We start from the raw sequence: 20,171 nt of genomic DNA on the forward strand, positions 1-20,171 counted from the left end.
TACGATGACCCTTCACAGATGCTCATAAGTATAACTGGGCAAATTTACCATTTTTCCCCTATAGTTACATCTCACTTCTTAAGTACCACTGATTCCTCTAATGAACAATACAACATAGTCCAACTATGTGTGAACACCTCACGGGCCAAGAGAAGGTGTGTGGCGCCACATCGTTCAAGCCCTGGAATCAGCCCTTAAGGGAGCTATCTATCTACTTGCCCCTACTTCGGGGAAGGAGTGAATTCCATCCTGTATAACTGAGTTCCCAGCTCCCAAATCAGATGAATCCCAATAATGGTAGGTTTGAATCGGGCACCTGGCCACTCCCACCCATACAAATCAAAAGACCGCCTTCAATGGTAGGAGTTCCTAACTTACTCAAGATACATATATGCCTCAATATGCATAGATCAAAAACAACCTCATTGAATCAAATATCATCTCATGCTAGCATTCAAGTATGTATGTCCACAATTAATCTTTCAAATCCTCATACAAGAACAAAAATCGGTTATACTATACTATCAGTCTATCATGCTATCGTTTTGTCATAATAACATTCTGTCATGCTAGCATACATCTAGTGACTGGCCTGTGTGTAGTTTTCAGTAGTAAGATTACTTACCTCGATACTAGATTCAGATATCAAATGCAAGCGAAAATCTTCAATAATCAACCTTTTAATTTAATTCCCCAACGAAGCCTGAGCAACAACCACCTTCATGATTCCAATCTCCAAAATCTTCCTTCAATCAGACCTTACTTCCAATTTTTAGTCCTTTTCTCCCGTAAACTTTTCAATTCACAAAGAATTTAATTCTTGACATTAATTTCAAATTAAATTTATGTGACATAACCCCCTTCCAAAACGAAATTAATTCTTGACATTAATTTCAAATTAAATTTGTGTGACATTAAAAGTCCCTTTTCCATAACTTTCCTCCGATTAAACCATTAAAGTGAAACGCCCCTTCCTTCCAAAATGAAACTAATTCTTGACATTAATTTCAAATTTCATTTGTGTGACATTAAAAGTTCAATTTCCATAATTTTCCTCCGATTAAACCACTAAATTGAAACACCCATTTCTTAGCAATTAAATCACAATAATTACATTTTGAATTTCCAAAATTCAAAAAATTCCCTCTAATACTAGAAAATATTAAAATTACATTAAGAACAAAATTCGGAGTGTTACATTCTTCCCTCCTTAAAGAACTTTCGTCCTCGAAAGTTCATTCTTAAAAAAGATCTGGGTACTGGGTCCTCATCTCATCCTCTCGTTCCCAAGTGGCCTCCTCCAACGGGTGATTCTGTCACGAAATCTTTATAACTGCTATTGACCTATTGCATAACATCTTCATCTCTTTGGCGAGAATTTGCATAGGCCTCTCTTCATAACTCAAGTTGCCATTCAACCATAATGGCTCAAAGTCAACTACATGGAACAAATCTGTTACATACTTTCTTAGCATTGAAACATGGAAGACATTATGAACTGAAGAAAGTGATGGAGACGATGCCAATCGGTAATCTACGAGAACAATTCGCTCCCATACCTCAAAAGGTCCAATGAAACCTCGAGCTACGCTTCTCTTTCCTTCCAAACCTCAAACACCCTTTCAATATGTGCCACCTTTCAGAACACTTGTGTCTAATCAAGTCCTCAAATTCCAAGTCCTTACTCTTACATCAGCATAGCTCTTTTCTATCTGCTCTGAGCTGTTTGCATATTACCCTGATCTTTTGAAGTATTCGCCTCAATCCACTTGTTTGCACTGCTCAGATCCTACGCATTTTCGTCTCTTCTACCCATCCCAACACATAGTGAGAACTCGAAAGCACTCCAGTGGAGGCTGAGAACCCAATAAACAATCCAATGTAGCCGACTAACTGTTTATTATGTGAATTCCAAGAAATACAGGTGAGAGTTCTCAACTCCCTGATAAACTCTAACCGCACAAGTGCAACAATATATCCCTCGATCGATGGTTCCAAACATTCTATCTGACCCATCAGTCTGTAAGTGAAAAGCTGTACTAAAATCCAGTCGAGTACCCAATGCTAACTAGAGAATCTTAAAAAAACTAGATGTAAAATGAGGGTCACTATTTGACATACCTGAAACTAGTATCAAAAGAGGTGTGACAACCCCTTCCATATATAACTATGAAACTTACGATTATGAAAACCAATAATACTTTAGCACGTTCAAGCTGAGAACTATGAAAACTATCGTGAGCTTAAGAAAGTCTCATCCACTAAAAACATATATCTGAGCTTACCATTATGTCACAACGAAAACATCATATGTGTAGTGGAGAAACTGGTCATGCTATATAATGCATCATCTGAAGATATGTACTAGAACAAATCTGCTCAACCGAATACTGCTTCTACTCTAGAAACGCTGACTGTGATGTCATCTTAGGGACTACATGTCTGAGAATAACTCTGTCTAATTAAATCTCACATTCATGAGAAACTCATCATGAGGCTCTATACTGTCATGGGCTATAAAACTTGCTTGAGCCATTCCTCATATTATCCTTTAGCCTTAAAAAAATCACATATCATTACTTAGACCCTGTTGCAGATGAGTCTAAAATGCCCTCTGAAAATGAGGTTTTGAAGTTCCTGGATGCTAAAGTATCAGTAAATTGATAACACATTTCCATAACTTTGTAATAACCATAATTGATCCCAGAAGTTAGTTTTTACGATAAAACTTTCTTGATTCATAAGTCATAGCTTGAATTACTCGTACTCCCTAGAGCTAGTTAACTCATTGCCCATGCAAGGGAAAACATACTATCCTGTACTGGTCCAAACCCACCTATAACAACTTTTTGTTATCAACTCAACTTTATTACCAGTCTATCCCTTATGCCAATGGTGATATTGGAAGATCCAACTTAATTACTTTTGTGCATATACCACTTTTGTCTACCTCGAGCTGGATTAAGTTCCTTTTTCAATCAAATTGATGGTCTTTCTAGTTCATGTTTCGAACTTGCACACTACGTCAAAATCCCTTAAATCTTACTAATGCCTTCAATGGTTTACCTCTTAACTAATGAAACCTCAACATACCATGTCAACAGTTCTTGTACATTTACTGTTACTAGTAACTCCATTTTAGGTTATCCCTTCTCAAACTTTTATGTTGGTAACAGACTCTCGAGTTAAAAAAAAAAAAATGTTCCATACCTATCACCTATGTAAGCTATCTTTCCATCCAACTCATATTCTCCTAAAGTTCCACATGATAATGAGATATTTTTCTTTTACACCAAAACAAATTCCTTGTAACCCTCATATCATGCCTCCAAACCATACATAACTAGGAGTTTTGAACACATAAATTCCTTTCTCTTTCCAAAAGTGTTACTTTTCTTGGATACTTTTTTTTTACCACATTCCAAGCGGAACATAATCTCTTTACTAAAGTATATTTTACTTAACTCCTCCATAAGTTTTATCTCTTTCACTAAGAATTTTCATCTTGTAGAATTCTCCTTTCCCAATTTTCATGCTTTTAAATTCCAAAAGACTTTTGTTTGTTCAAATTTGTCCAACTTTGATCTCCTGATCACAATAAGGCCGTGGATTTAATTAATTTAGGTACTCTAAAATAATCCTTCAACCCAAACAAATAACACTTTGCTTTATCCCTTTAAGTCTAAACTCATGTCTAACTATTTTAGCTTCCTTTAATGATATTAACTTAGCTAGATATTCCAAACGAATCATTCATATCACTACACATACTTTACCTAGTCCATCAAGTCGTAGTATTACCAAAGTTATTATGACTTATTAATCATATCTAAAATTCCTCAAAAATGTTTGGTTTTAATATCTCAGAGCCTTTAATAAATCCATAGTCTTTTCTTTTTCTCCTTCTTATCCATAAAACAACTTTTAACCTTATACTTGAGTACGTGGCCTATAAAGGAATTTATTTATACTAACACCAATTACACTACTCAACAAAAAAACATAACACTAGTCCTTAATGAATTCTTATCTAGACAGTTTTTTTCCTTGGTTTAAATATGTACATATCTTTATTTCTAAACTGTCATAACTCTACATAATTTCATCAATCTTTTAAAATCTCTGAACTGAGGTATATATTTGTTCGTCTCTAACAGAATATCCATGAGATAACTAGTGCCGAATAAACTCTTAATTTTATTTATCTATTTATTCATTTACCTTTTTTATTTTGTAGCATCATACCAGAATAACCAACTTATAATATCTTCCATCGAGTCATTGGCCTAGCATTAGCACATAACTGGTGCGTTTAAGCTAAATAAATATTTTAATGCACAACTATCATAAAACTTGTAAATAATAAGACGTACCTGGCGATGACGAGGAATCCGTTCATGGGCCATAGGGACAATCTGGACTTACATAATAAGTCAGTCTACATAATCCAAAACATGGGCCCTGATACCAACTGTAACGACCCGACCCCCTAGGACTCATGTTCGGTCCTTACTAAATCCATGCATGCATGGAACTTAAAACGACGCCCTTTTATAGTGAAATAAATGCTAAATATAAGGTAAATTCAAAAGATCTTCATTAAATTCAAATATTAAAAACAGACGATAGGGTACCCATAAATCATAAATGATAATAAATAGAACTGAAAACAAATCTTAATAGTAACTTTCAAACATCAAGACTGAAAGTTGAAAAACATGAAAAGAAATCTAAATATAATGAGTGGAAACATAGAAATTGTCCCAGTGGCTTGATCACGGATTCCACTTGTCAATCGTCGATGCATCTCTACCCTTACCTGAAACACCGACATGAGAAAAGATAAGTATAATATACTCAGTAAGTAACCCCTCTACTAGGGTCAGGCTTGGCATCTATGTCCTCTAGATGCCTACCTCTTGTGGTACATATAAACTTCTTTAGTCCTCATGGGATACATACATACATGCAAAACTGATCTTTATCCTACCATAGTTAAGTATGCCCACTACCTCTAGTATGTCTTGTAAGACCCACAACCTCTGGTGAATCCGGAAGGAAAGCACCACCTCTAGTGAGTCTTGAAGGAAACACAACCTCTTGTGGATGCCGAAAGAAACCACTACCTCTAATGAATCCCGAAGGAAACACAATATCTGATGAATCCCGAAGGAAACACAACCTCTAGTGAATCCCAAAGAAAACACAACTTCTGGTGAATAGCCGAATGATACACCACCTCTAGTGAATCCCGAAGGAAACCCAACATCCAGTGGGCATCTAACTAATCAGTGGGCACACTATCACAATCTCAACATCACGAGTATCACAACATGGTTCTATAACATACATATACACCTCAACATCATGGCTCTAAAACATACATATACGCCTCAATATGCTCAAATCAAATACAACCTCATGAAATTAAATATCATCTCATGCTAGCATTCAAGGATCTATGTGCATAATTAATCTTTCAAATCCTCATACAAGAACGTACATCGATTATACTATACTATCAGTATATCATGCTATCGTTCTGTCATAATATCATTCTGTCATGCTAGCATACATCTAGTGACAGGGCCTGTGAGCAGTTTTCAGTAGTAAGATTACTTACCCTTGATACTAGCAACAGATATCAAATGCAAGCTGAAATCTTCTATATATCATTCTTTGAATTTAATTCCCCAACGAAGCCTGAGCAACAACAACCCTCATGATTCCAATCCTCCAAAATCTTCCTATCAAACAGACCTTACTAATCCAACTTTTTAGTCCTTTCCTCCCGTAAATTTTCAATTACACAAAGAATTTAATTCACCCCCTCCATAATGAAAATTATCTTGACATTAATTTCAAATAAAATTTGTGTGACTAACCCCCTTCACAAAATGAAATTAAATTCTGACATTAATTTCAAATTAAATTTGTGTGACGTAACCCCCTTACCCAAAATGAAATTAATTCCTTGACAAAAATTTCAAATTAAATTTGTGTTACATAACAGTCCAATTTTCCATAACTTTCCTCCGATTAAACCATTAAATGGGAACACCCCTTCCTTCCAAAATGAAATTAATTCTTGACACTAATTTCAAATTTAATTTGTGTGACATTAAAAGTCCAATTTCCATAACTTCCGTCCGATTAAACCATTAAATTGAAACATCCCTTTCTTAGCAATTAAATCACAATAATTACATTTTGAATTTTCAAAATTCCAAAAAATGCCCTCTAATACTAGAAAATACTGAAATTACATTAAGAACAAAATTCGAGTTGTTACAAATCTCGGTGTTAACAAATATTGATGACCTTGGAATTAAAGAGTTCAACGCTTATCACAAATCTTGAGGCTAGGTCCTATGTTTCCCTCAAACTAGCTTGTAAGAACATTAAACCTTGGATTAGAAAATTGTAGACGAAAATGAAGCTGTTGCGAGATTTCTGAAAATTAGGGCTTAGAATTTTAAATGTTCCAATCTTTAATTTTAGGGTTTCGTTAATTATATTCGATATAATTAACGTATAAATTTATCAAAATTAAACTCAATTTGAGAGTTTTTAAATATTTAAGTATTGATAACAATTTTTGTAAAAACACTTTTTTTTTTCCTTTCTAAAATTTGACTTGGTTTTTTGAAAACATTTGTAGAAAATTGATAACAGAACATAAAAACTTATAAAATAGAGTAGTGTTTATAAGCTAAAATTTTAAAAAATATAAAATATAAAAAAATCAAATAGTTATCAAATGACGCTTAAGGTCTCATTTAACCATTTAATTTTTGTTGTTTTTGAAACCAATAGCGAAGTCATGAGGGTTATCCCGAAAGTGGAAAATATAATACCATTGTTAAAATATGTAGAGGTCCGCTGTCCCTAACAAATTGTTATCACTGCCGACCTTATTCTCGAGCGTCAAACAAAGCCAAAGTCGACATTTATGTTACTTTTTAGAATTCAGCTATGCATTCAAATTGTATTCTTAGCAAAAATAAAAACCACCGTAAAGAAATTATAAAGAAATTAATGCAATCTTAAAAAAAACCAAAGGCATAAACTAAAGCCCCGTTTGATACCAAATTTGGGTTTTGGATTTTTTGTTTTTGAAAATTAAGCTTATAACCACTCTACTTCACCTAATGGTTTTTTTTTTTCTTTTTTTGTCGCTACTTTCTAAATATTGTCTAAAAAAATTGGAACCAAGTTCTGAAAATTAAGAAAAATTGTTTTCAGAAACTTGTTATTTTTATAATGTGACTAAAAATTTAAACATGTCAAGTAAGGTAAAAATCATAATCGAAATTGTGAAGAAACAAATCTAATTTTAATAAATAAAAAACTAAAAATGAAATAATTATTCAGACAAGTCTAGTTCGCATTAGTAATAAACTTAAAAGAAGTCCAAGAAGAGAAAAAACCAAAGGAAAATATTAAACCATTGGCAATCCATTTATCGATTCTGTAGATAGAGAATAAGGACAACAAACCCTTGGTGTGATCCATTTATTAACATCACTGTGAGGAAAGAAAAATAACAACTCCTTACATACAACACGTATTTAGAAAAAATACAGTAAACTTACCTTCACATCCTAAATCATTACCTTAACAGTCTACTTTAAGCCTTAGCTAAACTATCAACCTTAATTTAGAATTTAAACCAAATTTTAGTTAGACCATTTCATCATTTTACTGTACAAGTAGTCTTATCTGGTAGGCTATTTTGATTTTAATATATGCTTTATGACTTAATAAATATGAAAAAGTGACAACAATTTTTTTGCATCATCATCCAAACTTAAAGAGTTCAATTTGAAGCAAGAGAAAAATGGAAGGACAACAGTGGAAAAATATTGCTTTAGTTTGTGTTTTTGCGTTGTTAACTTTGAAGACTTGTCCATTGCCTCTTTCAACCAATGGAAGATGGATTGTCGACGCCACAACAGGCCAACGTGTGAAGTTAATGTGCGTAAATTGGCCAGGACACATGCAAGCTATGTTGCTAGAGGGTCTTCATCTCAGGCCGCTTGATATTATCACCGCGTTGGTAGCAAAGTTAGAATTTTGATCTGAAGGATGCCATGGGAGGCATAGTTCAAAACAACCCTTCTATATTGAACATGACAGTCGTTGAGGCATATGGAGCAGTGGTTGATTCACTTGCTGCACATGGGATCATGGTAGTTTCTGATAATCATATAAGTCAGCCAAGATGGTGTTGTAACAATGATGATGTCACTTGCTGCACAGTACTTCGATCCGCAAGAATGGTTACAAGGAATCAGTTTGGCAGCACAAAGCCTAAAAAGAAAATCACAAGTATGTTTTCTTTTTAAGAAGATTCTAAATAACTATAGTTTTATGGATGACTAACGCAACATTTTTTCAATTTTCCTGTTAGTTTCTTTATGGCTTCATTTTAACTATTAAGTTTTAGCGAAATTTTGATAAAATAAGAACAATTTTCCTACTAGAAAAGACACAATGTGAATATTTTTAAAAATTTAAATAGAGAGAGGATAATATAATTGTATACTTTTTATATTTTTATCATAAATTAACAATAGTGTTAATCCTAAGATATATTAAAAGTACCATTAATAACTAAATTTGGACTATAAAGATTAAAATAGAACAAAGTCTTAAATTATAGGGGCCAAAATGTATATCAACCTATAGTTTATCATGAATTTATACAATATGCTAACCATTTGCATGATAATATATATGTAAAAGGCGGTAGCAATGAGCTTGAGAAACGAACCACGAGGACCAAACCAAAACGTGGAGATGTGGTTTCAATACATGAGCCAAGGAGCTAAGCTTATTCACCAAATTAATCCAAATGCTTTAGTAGTAGTTTCTGGACTAAGCTACGACACCGATTTGAGCTTCTTAAAGAACAAGTCGTTGGGCTTCAACTTGGACAATAAACTTGTATTTGGGGCTCACTTGTACTCCTTCACAAATAACATGGGTGATTGTTGGATGTCGAAGCCATTAAACACGTTTCGTGCTAATGTCAACCAAGGATTTGAAGACCAAGTAGGGTTTCTTGTTAGAGGACAAAACCCAATGCCACTATTCGTGAGTGAATTTGGGATCGACCAAACAGGCACAAATGAGGGACAAAATCAATTTTTAAGTTGCTTTTTTTACCTATCTTACCGAAAATGATTTTGATTGCCGCTTATAGGCTTTGCAAGGTAGCTACTATTATAGAGAAGGTGTAAAAAATGCTGAGGAAACCTTTGGTGTCTTAGACTCAAATTTTGCACGAGCAAAAAACTCTAAATCATTCCTTCAGAGGTTTCAACTTTTGCAAACCAAACTTCAAGGTATAACTTCTCAAGTTATATGTTACTTTTCTCCACTTACAATTTTTCTGAAATATTTTCAATTTATATCTTAATAAGAAGATTTATTTCTACCAATTTTCTATATTCTACTTTTTTTTTCCTCCTAACTAACTTAAGAATCAAAATGATTGCTCTTAACACAGATTCAAGTTCAAATCTCACAACAACATTCATAATGTACCATCCTCTTAGTGGTGGGTGTGTGCGAATGAACAAAAAATATCAACTAGGAATTAGTAGCTGTAAGACCTCTAACCGTTGGAGCCATGAAGAAGACGGTGCTCCTATTAGGTTGGCGGGATCTATATTGTGTTTGAAAGCTGTAGGAGATGGGCTCCCTCCAATTCTCTCTCAAGATTGCTCAAGCCAACAAAGTGTATGGAAATATGCTTCAAATGCCAAACTACAACTAGCCACTATGGATAAACAAGGACAAGCCTTATGCTTGCAAAGAGCTTCTCATTCCCATCAAATTGTGACTAATAAGTGCATGTGTTCAAATGATTCTCAATGCCAAGAAGATCCACAAAGCCAATGGTTTGCACTTGTTCCATCAAATTTACGTCTCATTTAATTGAAGTCAAGAAGTAATTATATATATGTTGAAACCTTATTTATTTCAATTCAAGAAAATTTATTATTCAAATGTATGTCTCATTTAATTGAAGTTAATAAGTAATCGTTGTATTTTCTCTTTTCTCAACATTATTTATTTGTATATATTAGTAACCCACTGAAATTTTAGTCCAAGTGGGAGATTGTTGCTAATGTTGTAAAACTCGCAGTTCTTAATCATGGAAACATATTCTATTTATCAATAAAAGTTTTGTTGAAACATTTATTCAATGAAAGTGTAATTGAAATTTCATTATGTAACATAAATCCAATAAACGAATCAATGCCTATAGTATGAATACTGTTACTTTATGTAGAGACATATAAGAGATCAAGTTATAGTATATAACAAAAAAGGTCATAAGTATCTGGATGGGATTGGATCCTCGTCTTGGGGACACTATGGATGTTGTATACTTCGTATAATGATACAAACGATGTGATCCCAAAATCATTCATGTGGAGACGTGCGAGTAGGGGCATCCTATGCAATTATTCAATAGAGGATCAGTGGGAGCTTAAGGAGAAAGATGTATTTATTAAGGAAAAATGGTAATTTTGACCTAGCTGTGAATACGAACAACCTGTGAAGGATCAACTTATTGATTATGGTTAAATCAAGTGGACAAAAATATAACTACAATGAGGAGAGTGCAAGTGGTATGTCTCCGTAATGACTCGACCCCCTAGGACTCACGTTGGACCGTTTCTAAACACATGCATGCATGAAACTTAAAATGACACCCTTTTATAGTGAAATAAATGCTAAAAAACTAAGGTAAATTCAAAAGATCATCATTACATTCAAATATTAAAAACAGACGATTGATTAATTGTAGAAATACATGTTATTTATACTGTTGTATTTAGATATTGCAGCTAAAAGAAAGAGAAGTTGCGTCGATAGTATAGAAATTGGTTAAGAAATGCGAAAATTATAAAATGTCGTCAATACACCTACTAACACCATTGCGAATATAATGTTTCAGTTTCTGTTTTGTAGGAAATAAGTCACCACATGCGTTTATGACTCCAAGACGAAATGAAAAACGCATCTACGTCGCATTGTGCCCATCAATCAAGAATGAAGAGATGATCAACGCAATAACGACGCATGCAACAATTGATCAAGAGCTCTAGTGATCAACGCAATTTAAACCGCATGCGGTAATAAAAAAACAGCACCGCATGCGGTGATCAATCGAAGATGTAAAGAGCAACGCATTTGCGGAAGATTCTGACAAGTGTACAGCTTTCAGTTGTGCATTTCTGACGGGTTGATTGCATTACAGAAGGAATTTTCCATTCCACCATTTCAGAAACTACCATAACAATACAGTGGGGACCACAAATTCAAAGAGCCAAGGTCTTGCCTATAAATAGCTTCTTCAAATTCGATGAAAAGAAATACATATACAGATACAGATACTGGTACATACATATATACATAGAGACATGCATATACTGATTCTGAGAGGTGAGTCTCCGAGTAGAGAATCCTTCCAATTCTCGTAGTTGAAGCTTTGTGCAAATGTCAATTCTACCGGGAAAGCAAGCCTGAGAAGAAAGCTTTCCTCTTCACCACTTCCACACGCCGGCAAGCACAATCTCTGTTTGGAATCTGTGTCAAGACGTTGACACACATTCTGTATTTGTTTCTAATCTCTATTTCATCATCTGTATTCATCTTCTGTAATCTCTCATTCACAACATGTATCAAACGCTTAATTTTAGAATTAAATGTTATGATAGTCACCATTGTCATCTCTCTGTCTCTTTCCGTACATCTGTAACCCATTTTCTCCATGATGTGTTCTTAATCCCCTGGGTAAATAGCAAGAATTAAGTAGTGAGTTAATTTGTGTTAAGGAAATAATTAAGTTTATCTAAAGGTTATATGTTATATTTGATATAACATATAATTTAATATATATAATATGATAAGTTAGTTATCATATTTATATTTATATTAATTATTATTTTAATAATAAGGGAGAAAGATACAACTCCCTTCCCCTTATTTTTCTCTCTCTACCCACGAAACAAAAAATTGGGGTGGGTAGTGGTTTTATCTGGCATATAGAAAAGAAACGATAAAAAATTTCTTCTGATATTTTTTAAAGATTGTCCGATTTTGACAGTGTGAGAAAACAACAGAAGAGTTTCTATGCATTTTTTTGTGTTTTTGAGAAAATTACTCAATCCTTCCACTACAAAAAAATCCCTCTAATCCAAAATAGCCAGACCCTCCACTGTTGGGTCCTCACCCCTGATAATACCGAAGAAACCTACGTGAAAAGATGCAGAAAACTTTAACGCACTCTCTAAGAAAGTCTTCAAGAAGTTTTTGAAATGTTCGAGGGAAATCATGAAGAAAGGTCTTCAAAGATGAGGTTTCTAAAATCCTTTCATTAACATATTGTAATTCATAATTAAATGTATATCTTGTTTCTTGTTTAATGTAAAATTTACATTGAACAAAAAATGGAAATTGGTTGATCCGCTTCCGCTCAAGATTCTCTTCTCCTAAAGTTCCTTTAGAGATTAGATGCTAAGGATGTTTGTCACACCCCCTCCTCGCATACCTTTCCGACCTAGGAGGAGATGTGAAAACAGTAGATGCCAATCTTCTTAAGACATTCTCCATCCCTCTCAACCTTAGTCACTAGCACCCTTGTGTACTAGAAACAGTTATAAACATGCAATTAACTAGATATTTCTCAACACCCTACATAGCAATCTTAAAAACACAATTTATATATACATGCCAAAATAGTTAACATTACAATAGAGCCCTTCTCAAGTTTATCCTTATCCTTAATATGCACATATGATTTTACTAAGCCAGACAACCTTATCCACCTAACTATTTGAATTCTGGACTCCTTCAAAGTCTGGATCCTTGAGTAGCAGACTCGCAGATCAACTAGGCTCTTGGTGAAGGAACTCTAATTATAGAGGACCTATGAGCAGAAACGGATCGTACAAACTCCATTGTGAAAGAACACATATATTTACAATCATATAGAACAGATTATGCATTAAAAACTAAATTACAGCATGTTTTGAATTAAATACAAAGGATAAAAACACAATACTTTTGAAGAACACTTCTCCAAGTATAATCCTCGATCAAAAGCGAACGCAACAAGCAACAACTCGATCTCCCTCGAACACCAGCGAGTAGAAACACGATCCTCGAATAGATTCAGATACTTCCACTAGATTACCTTGGTATTCTCGGTGTGAGAATCCATGAGTGGTGGGCTCTGGCTTATTTTGGTTTGAGGGAAGGTTTAGAGTGGAGCAAGATAACGATCGAGTAAGCGATAACACTGTCGTGTAGAAGATGAAGTCTATCGTATAGACTCGATATTCGATCATTTAGTCTCTCAAGTTATTATCTAGTAAACTCAATTGCTAATAATGTGAGACGTCAATCATGTTAGATATTCGAAATCAAATTTCATTTTATCCCAAAAATTGTCATAAAACCATGTAACTACCCACTAAAGGTAGTTATGTAGAAAAAGGATGTAATTATCATATATTTAATAAATTATAAATAAATATAATAACTAACTTCTCATATTATATTTATAACCTAAAGTTTTAATATTGCATCATATACAATATATAAACCATAGTCATTTTTCTTCATTTTATGGTCTTTAATATAAATCATATTTATATTAAAATCAAAATTACTAACTATGAATATTATTCATAGATATTATATTTGAATCATATTCAAATATTAGTACATCCAATCAAATAATAATGTATCAAATACATTATATCATATATATTTGAATCAATTTGATTATATCATATATAATCAAATTCCATCTTATTAATTTGAACATTTTAAATTAACCCGAAATTTGATTCTCAAATTGAATCCATTGAGCTACCAAGGGGACCTTATGGACCTGTAGCTTGAAGCTCCAATGATACATGAATAACTGACTAAACTCTTTAATCACATTATCCACCATCCGTTAACTGTCAGCACTCCACTAAAGACCGACAGTTGCACTCTTCGCATTACAGATATATTTTTGTGTCCATTGGATATAATCAATAAATAGTACGATGACCCTTCACAAATCGCTCGTAAATATAGTTGAGTCAAATTACCATTTTGCCCCTATAGTTACATCTAACTCCTTAAGTACCACTGATCCCTCTGATGAACAATATATCATAGTCCCACTATGACTAAACCCCTCTCGGGCCAAGAGAGGGTGTGGCGTTACATTGTTCAAGCTCTGGAATCAGCTTTTAAGGGAGAAATTTATCTACTTATCCTTGATTTGGGGAAGAAGTGCATTCCATCTTGTGTAGCTGAGTGCCCAGCTCCCCAATCAAACGAATTCTCAAAATGGTAGGCTTCTTGAGTCGGCAATCTGGCTACTCTCACCCATGCAAATCAAAGGACCGCCGTCATATACAGGAGTTCACAACTCACTCGAGATTAAGGTCATGTTACCTATGGTCATCCTTGTGAAATGAAAGTCTCGATAATGAACAGTTTTATATAACAAGACTAAACATTTCGTAGTCCGATCTTGTACAAACTCCTTTGTATAGAATATCCTCATTCGCATGTCTAATACATGAATGACAAGGATCAAATCATTTGTAGCACTTTACAATATTTGTAACACCTACAAAACGGGTCATACTCGTAGTGTCACTAGGATAAGATATCCAGCCTTATCCATATACTACAAACCATTTAGGTTATCATTTAAAACACGATCCACTCGCATGTATCCACATACATGTTTAAGTTACAACGATAACCATGGATCTTAGTTTATTGGTTTGTGGTTAATGTAACTAAAATATCAAATATTTCATAGACAGAAGTGCATGAAATATCATATATTATAAATCACAAAATATTTGTTCATACAAGTGCTTACAAACTACAGGGCCCTACTGAAAGGAACTCTAAAGAAGAGTAATCCATTGAGCTGTTCGGATCTTTCTATTTCACTGTGACCGAATAACCACACACACATATAACAAAAACAGTTATGCAATTTTAACACTAATTAACACCATGATTTGATAATAAAATAACAAGAGATTGAGTTCAGCGCACCAGGTTGAAGACTCCTCTTCACTTGAACTCAACACAGCGTAAGATAAGCCTCGTACGTTCTTTGATCGCCTCAGCAAAGTAGTCAACTTCCAGCTACACATCGATCTACACGTAAGACAATGCACAAACAAGAAAAGCAGAGACACACCACCACAACTTAGAGCCCTTGGTATTCTCGAAGTGGGAATCTAAAGAGTGGTCTTTGTTGGAATTGGTGGAGGAAGGAGGAACGGGATGATCGTGTAGAACGACAAGAAAGTAGGAGAAGGCTATCGTATAACGGATGCCTATCATTTAGAGAAAGCTACACGATTGTGTAGGTTTTACTCAGCGATCGTCAAGTAATTAGTAAGCGATCGTTTAGAAAACTCGGCACGCCAAGCGATCGTTAAGAAAAGCTGAGCGATCGCTTAGACAATACGTGCAATCGTTTAGTACGCGAGGCATGTGATCATTTAGGCGATAAGATACTATCGTATAGGCTCTCAACTAAGCGATTGATACGTTTTCACACCTTTTGCGATTTTTTCGAACTCTTTGCAAAATGAAACCAATTTTCATTTTATTCTTCAGTTACAATAATCGAATAAGATTTTTCCACTAATGCACGATTGAGGAGAAGTTTCCGGCCAATTATCATATAATTAACCAATTAATTAATAAATGAATATAATCATATTATATTCTTAACCTATAGTTTGATATCATATATCTACTATAGTAATTTCTCCTCTACTTGATATAAATCATATTTATATCTAATTTCCTCCAAAATAATGTATCTCATACATTTAGTCAATTATATCATATATAATTAACCAGTTCAATTATATCATATATAATCGAACTTCCTCTTGTCAATTTGAACATTTCAAACTGACCCAAAAACTGATTCTCGACTTTATCCAAGCTACCTAGGGGACTTATGGACCTATGGCTCAAAGCTTCAACGGTACGTGAATAGCTGACTAAACTCTTTAGCCATGAGATCTACTATCCGTTAACTGCCAGGAATTCCACTGAAGACCAACAACTAAACTCTTCTTACCACAGATATATTTCAATGTCCATCGGATATAACCAATCATGAGTACGATGACCCTTCACAAATGCTCATAAGTACAAATGGGCCAATTTACCATTTTTCTCCTGTAGTTACATCTCACTCCTTAAGTACCACTGATTCCTCTAATGAACAATACAACATAGTCCAACTATGTGTGACACCTCACGGGCCAAGAGAAGGTGGTGTGGCGCCACATCGATCAAGCCCTGGGAATCACCATTAAGGAGCTATCTATCTACTTGCCAACTTCGGGGAAGGAGTGAATTCCATCCTTATAACTGAGATTCCCACCCCCCCCCTCTCCCCCCCCCCCCCCCCCCCCCCCCCCCCCCCCCCCCGCCACCACTCCCCCCCCCCCCCCCCCCCCCCGCCCCCCCCCCACCCCCCCACCCCCCCCCCCCCCGCCCCCCGCCCCCCCCCCCCCTCCCCCCCCCCCCCCCCCGGCCCTTCCACCCCACCCCCCCCCCCCCCCCCCCCCCCCCCCCCCCCCCCCCCCCCCCCCCCCCCCCATCCCCCGCCCCCCGCCACCCCCCCCCCCCTCCCCTTTCCCAAATCAGATGAATCCCAATACTGGTAGGTTTGAATCGGGCACCTGGCCACTCCCACCCATACAAATCAAAAGACCGCCTTCAATGGTAGGAGTTCCTAACTTACTCAAGATACATATATGCCTCAATATGCATAGATCAAAAACAACCTCATTGAATCAAATATCATCTCATGCTAGCATTCAAGTATGTATGTCCACAATTAATCTTTCAAATCCTCATACAAGAACAAAAATCGGTTATACTATACTATCAGTCTATCATGCTATCGTTTTGTCATAATAACATTCTGTCATGCTAGCATACATCTAGTGACTGGCCTGTGTGCAGTTTTCAGTAGTAAGATTACTTACCTCGATACTAGATTCAGATATCAAATGCAAGCGAAAATCTTCAATAATCAACCTTTTAATTTAATTCCCCAACGAAGCCTGAGCAACAACCACCTTCATGATTCCAATCTCCAAAATCTTCCTTCAATCAGACCTTACTTCCAATTTTTAGTCCTTTTCTCCCGTAAACTTTTCAATTCACAAAGAATTTAATTCTTGACATTAATTTCAAATTAAATTTATGTGACATAACCCCCTTCTAAAACGAAATTAATTCTTGACATTAATTTCAAATTAAATTTGTGTGACATTAAAAGTCCAATTTCCATAACTTTCCTCCGATTAAACCATTAAAGTGAAACGCCCCTTCCTTCCAAAATGAAACTAATTCTTGACATTAATTTCAAATTTCATTTGTGTGACATTAAAAGTTCAATTTCCATAATTTTCCTCCGATTAAACCACTAAATTGACACACCCATTTCTTAGCAATTAAATCACAATAATTACATTTTGAATTTCCAAAATTCAAAAAATTCCCTCTAATACTAGAAAATATTAAAATTACATTAAGAACAAAATTCGGAGTGTTACATTCTTCCCTCCTTAAAGAACTTTCGTCCTCGAAAGTTCATTCTTAAAAAAGATCTGGGTACTGGGTCCTCATCTCATCCTCTCGTTCCCAAGTGGCCTCCTCCAACGGGTGATTCTGTCACGAAATCTTTATAACTGCTATTGACCTATTGCATAACATCTTCATCTCTTTGGCGAGAATTTGCATAGGCCTCTCTTCATAACTCAAGTTGCCATTCAACCATAATGGCTCAAAGTCAACTACATGGAACAAATCTGTTACATACTTTCTTAGCATTGAAACATGGAAGACATTATGAACTGAAGAAAGTGATGGAGACGATGCCAATCGGTAATCTACGAGAACAATTCGCTCCCATACCTCAAAAGGTCCAATGAACCTCGGGCTTAGCTTCTCTTTCCTTCCAAACCTCAAAACACCTTTCATAGGTGCCACCTTTCAGAACACTTTATCATCAGTCTCAAATTCCAAGTCCTTACGTCTCATGTCAACGTAGCTTTTCTATCTGCTCTGAGCTGTTTGCATATTACCCCTGATCTTTTGTATTGCCTCATTCGTGGTTTGCACTAGCTCAGATCCTAGCATTTTCGTCTCTTCTACCTCATCCCAACACATAGGAGACCTACAACTCTTCCTATAGAGGGCTTCAAACGACGACATGCCAATGGTAGCCGACTAACTGTTATTATGTGAATTCCATGAAATACAGGTGAGAGTCTCAACTCCCTGAAAACTCTAACGCACAAGTGCACAATATATCCTCCAATGTTTGGTTCAAACATTCTATCTGACCATCAGTCTGTAAGTGAAAAGCTGTACTAAAATCCAGTCGAGTACCCAATGCTAACTAGAGAATCTTAAAAAAACTAGATGTAAAATGAGGGTCACTATTTGACATACCTGAAACTAGTATCAAAAGAGGTGTGACAACCCCTTCCATATATAACTATGAAACTTACGATTATGAAAACCAATAATACTTTAGCACGTTCAAGCTGAGAACTATGAAAACTATCGTGAGCTTAAGAAAGTCTCATCCACTAAAAACATATATCTGAGCTTACCATTATGTCACAACGAAAACATCATATGTGTAGTGGAGAAACTGGTCATGCTATATAATGCATCATCTGAAGATATGTACTAGAACAAATCTGCTCAACCGAATACTGCTTCTACTCTAGAAACGCTGACTGTGATGTCATCTTAGGGACTACATGTCTGAGAATAACTCTGTCTAATTAAATCTCACATTCATGAGAAACTCATCATGAGGCTCTATACTGTCATGGGCTATAAAACTTGCTTGAGCCATTCCTCATATTATCCTTTAGCCTTAAAAAAATCACATATCATTACTTAGACCCTGTTGCAGATGAGTCTAAAATGCCCTCTGAAAATGAGGTTTTGAAGTTCCTGGATGCTAAAGTATCAGTAAATTGATAACACATTTCCATAACTTTGTAATAACCATAATTGATCCCAGAAGTTAGTTTTTACGATAAAACTTTCTTGATTCATAAGTCATAGCTTGAATTACTCGTACTCCCTAGAGGTAGTTAACTCATTGCCCATGCAAGGGAAAACATACTATCCTGTACTGGTCCAAACCCACCTATAACAACTTTTTGTTATCAACTCAACTTTATTACCAGTCTATCCCTTATGCCAATGGTGATATTGGAAGATCCAACTTAATTACTTTTGTGCATATACCACTTTTGTCTACCTCGAGCTGGATTAAGTTCCTTTTTCAATCAAATTGATGGTCTTTCTAGTTCATGTTTCGAACTTGCACACTACGTCAAAATCCCTTAAATCTTACTAATGCCTTCAATGGTTTACCTCTTAACTAATGAAACCTCAACATACCATGTCAACAGTTCTTGTACATTTACTGTTACTAGTAACTCCATTTTAGGTTATCCCTTCTCAAACTTTTATGTTGGTAACAGACTCTCGAGTTAAAAAAAAAAAAATGTTCCATACCTATCACCTATGTAAGCTATCTTTCCATCCAACTCATATTCTCCTAAAGTTCCACATGATAATGAGATATTTTTCTTTTACACCAAAACAAATTCCTTGTAACCCTCATATCATGCCTCCAAACCATACATAACTAGGAGTTTTGAACACATAAATTCCTTTCTCTTTCCAAAAGTGTTACTTTTCTTGGATACTTTTTTTTTACCACATTCCAAGCGGAACATAATCTCTTTACTAAAGTATATTTTACTTAACTCCTCCATAAGTTTTATCTCTTTCACTAAGAATTTTCATCTTGTAGAATTCTCCTTTCCCAATTTTCATGCTTTTAAATTCCAAAAGACTTTTGTTTGTTCAAATTTGTCCAACTTTGATCTCCTGATCACAATAAGGCCGTGGATTTAATTAATTTAGGTACTCTAAAATAATCCTTCAACCCAAACAAATAACACTTTGCTTTATCCCTTTAAGTCTAAACTCATGTCTAACTATTTTAGCTTCCTTTAATGATATTAACTTAGCTAGATATTCCAAACGAATCA

The 20,171-nt window shown here is 35.2% G+C and overlaps 1 protein-coding gene and 1 pseudogene across 1 annotated transcript; one reads left to right on the forward strand and one right to left on the reverse strand.

Moving 5' to 3' along the window:
- The first annotated feature begins 7,840 nt into the window (after nt 1-7,840).
- Nucleotides 7,841-9,945, forward strand: LOC150030407 (glycosyl hydrolase 5 family protein pseudogene; annotated as a pseudogene).
- A 7,812-nt stretch (nt 9,946-17,757) lies between these two features.
- On the reverse strand, nt 17,758-18,066 carry LOC150030408 (uncharacterized). The gene has a single exon (XM_090309752.1). The coding sequence runs from the start codon at nt 18,064-18,066 to the stop codon at nt 17,758-17,760; it is 309 nt and encodes a 102-aa protein (XP_090165878.1).
- Nucleotides 18,067-20,171: the final 2,105 nt, after the last annotated feature.

This window comes from Benincasa hispida, unplaced genomic scaffold, assembly GCF_027475165.1.
Source record: "Benincasa hispida cultivar pf3 unplaced genomic scaffold, pf3_genome.v1.1 HicScf23, whole genome shotgun sequence".
Taxonomy (NCBI): Eukaryota; Viridiplantae; Streptophyta; class Magnoliopsida; order Cucurbitales; family Cucurbitaceae; genus Benincasa; species Benincasa hispida.

Excerpts from the sequence above, each read along its gene's own strand:
- LOC150030408 (XM_090309752.1), bottom strand. The coding sequence starts at position 18,066 with ATGAAAGGTGTTTTGAGGTTTGGAAGGAAAGAGAAGCTAAGCCCGAGG.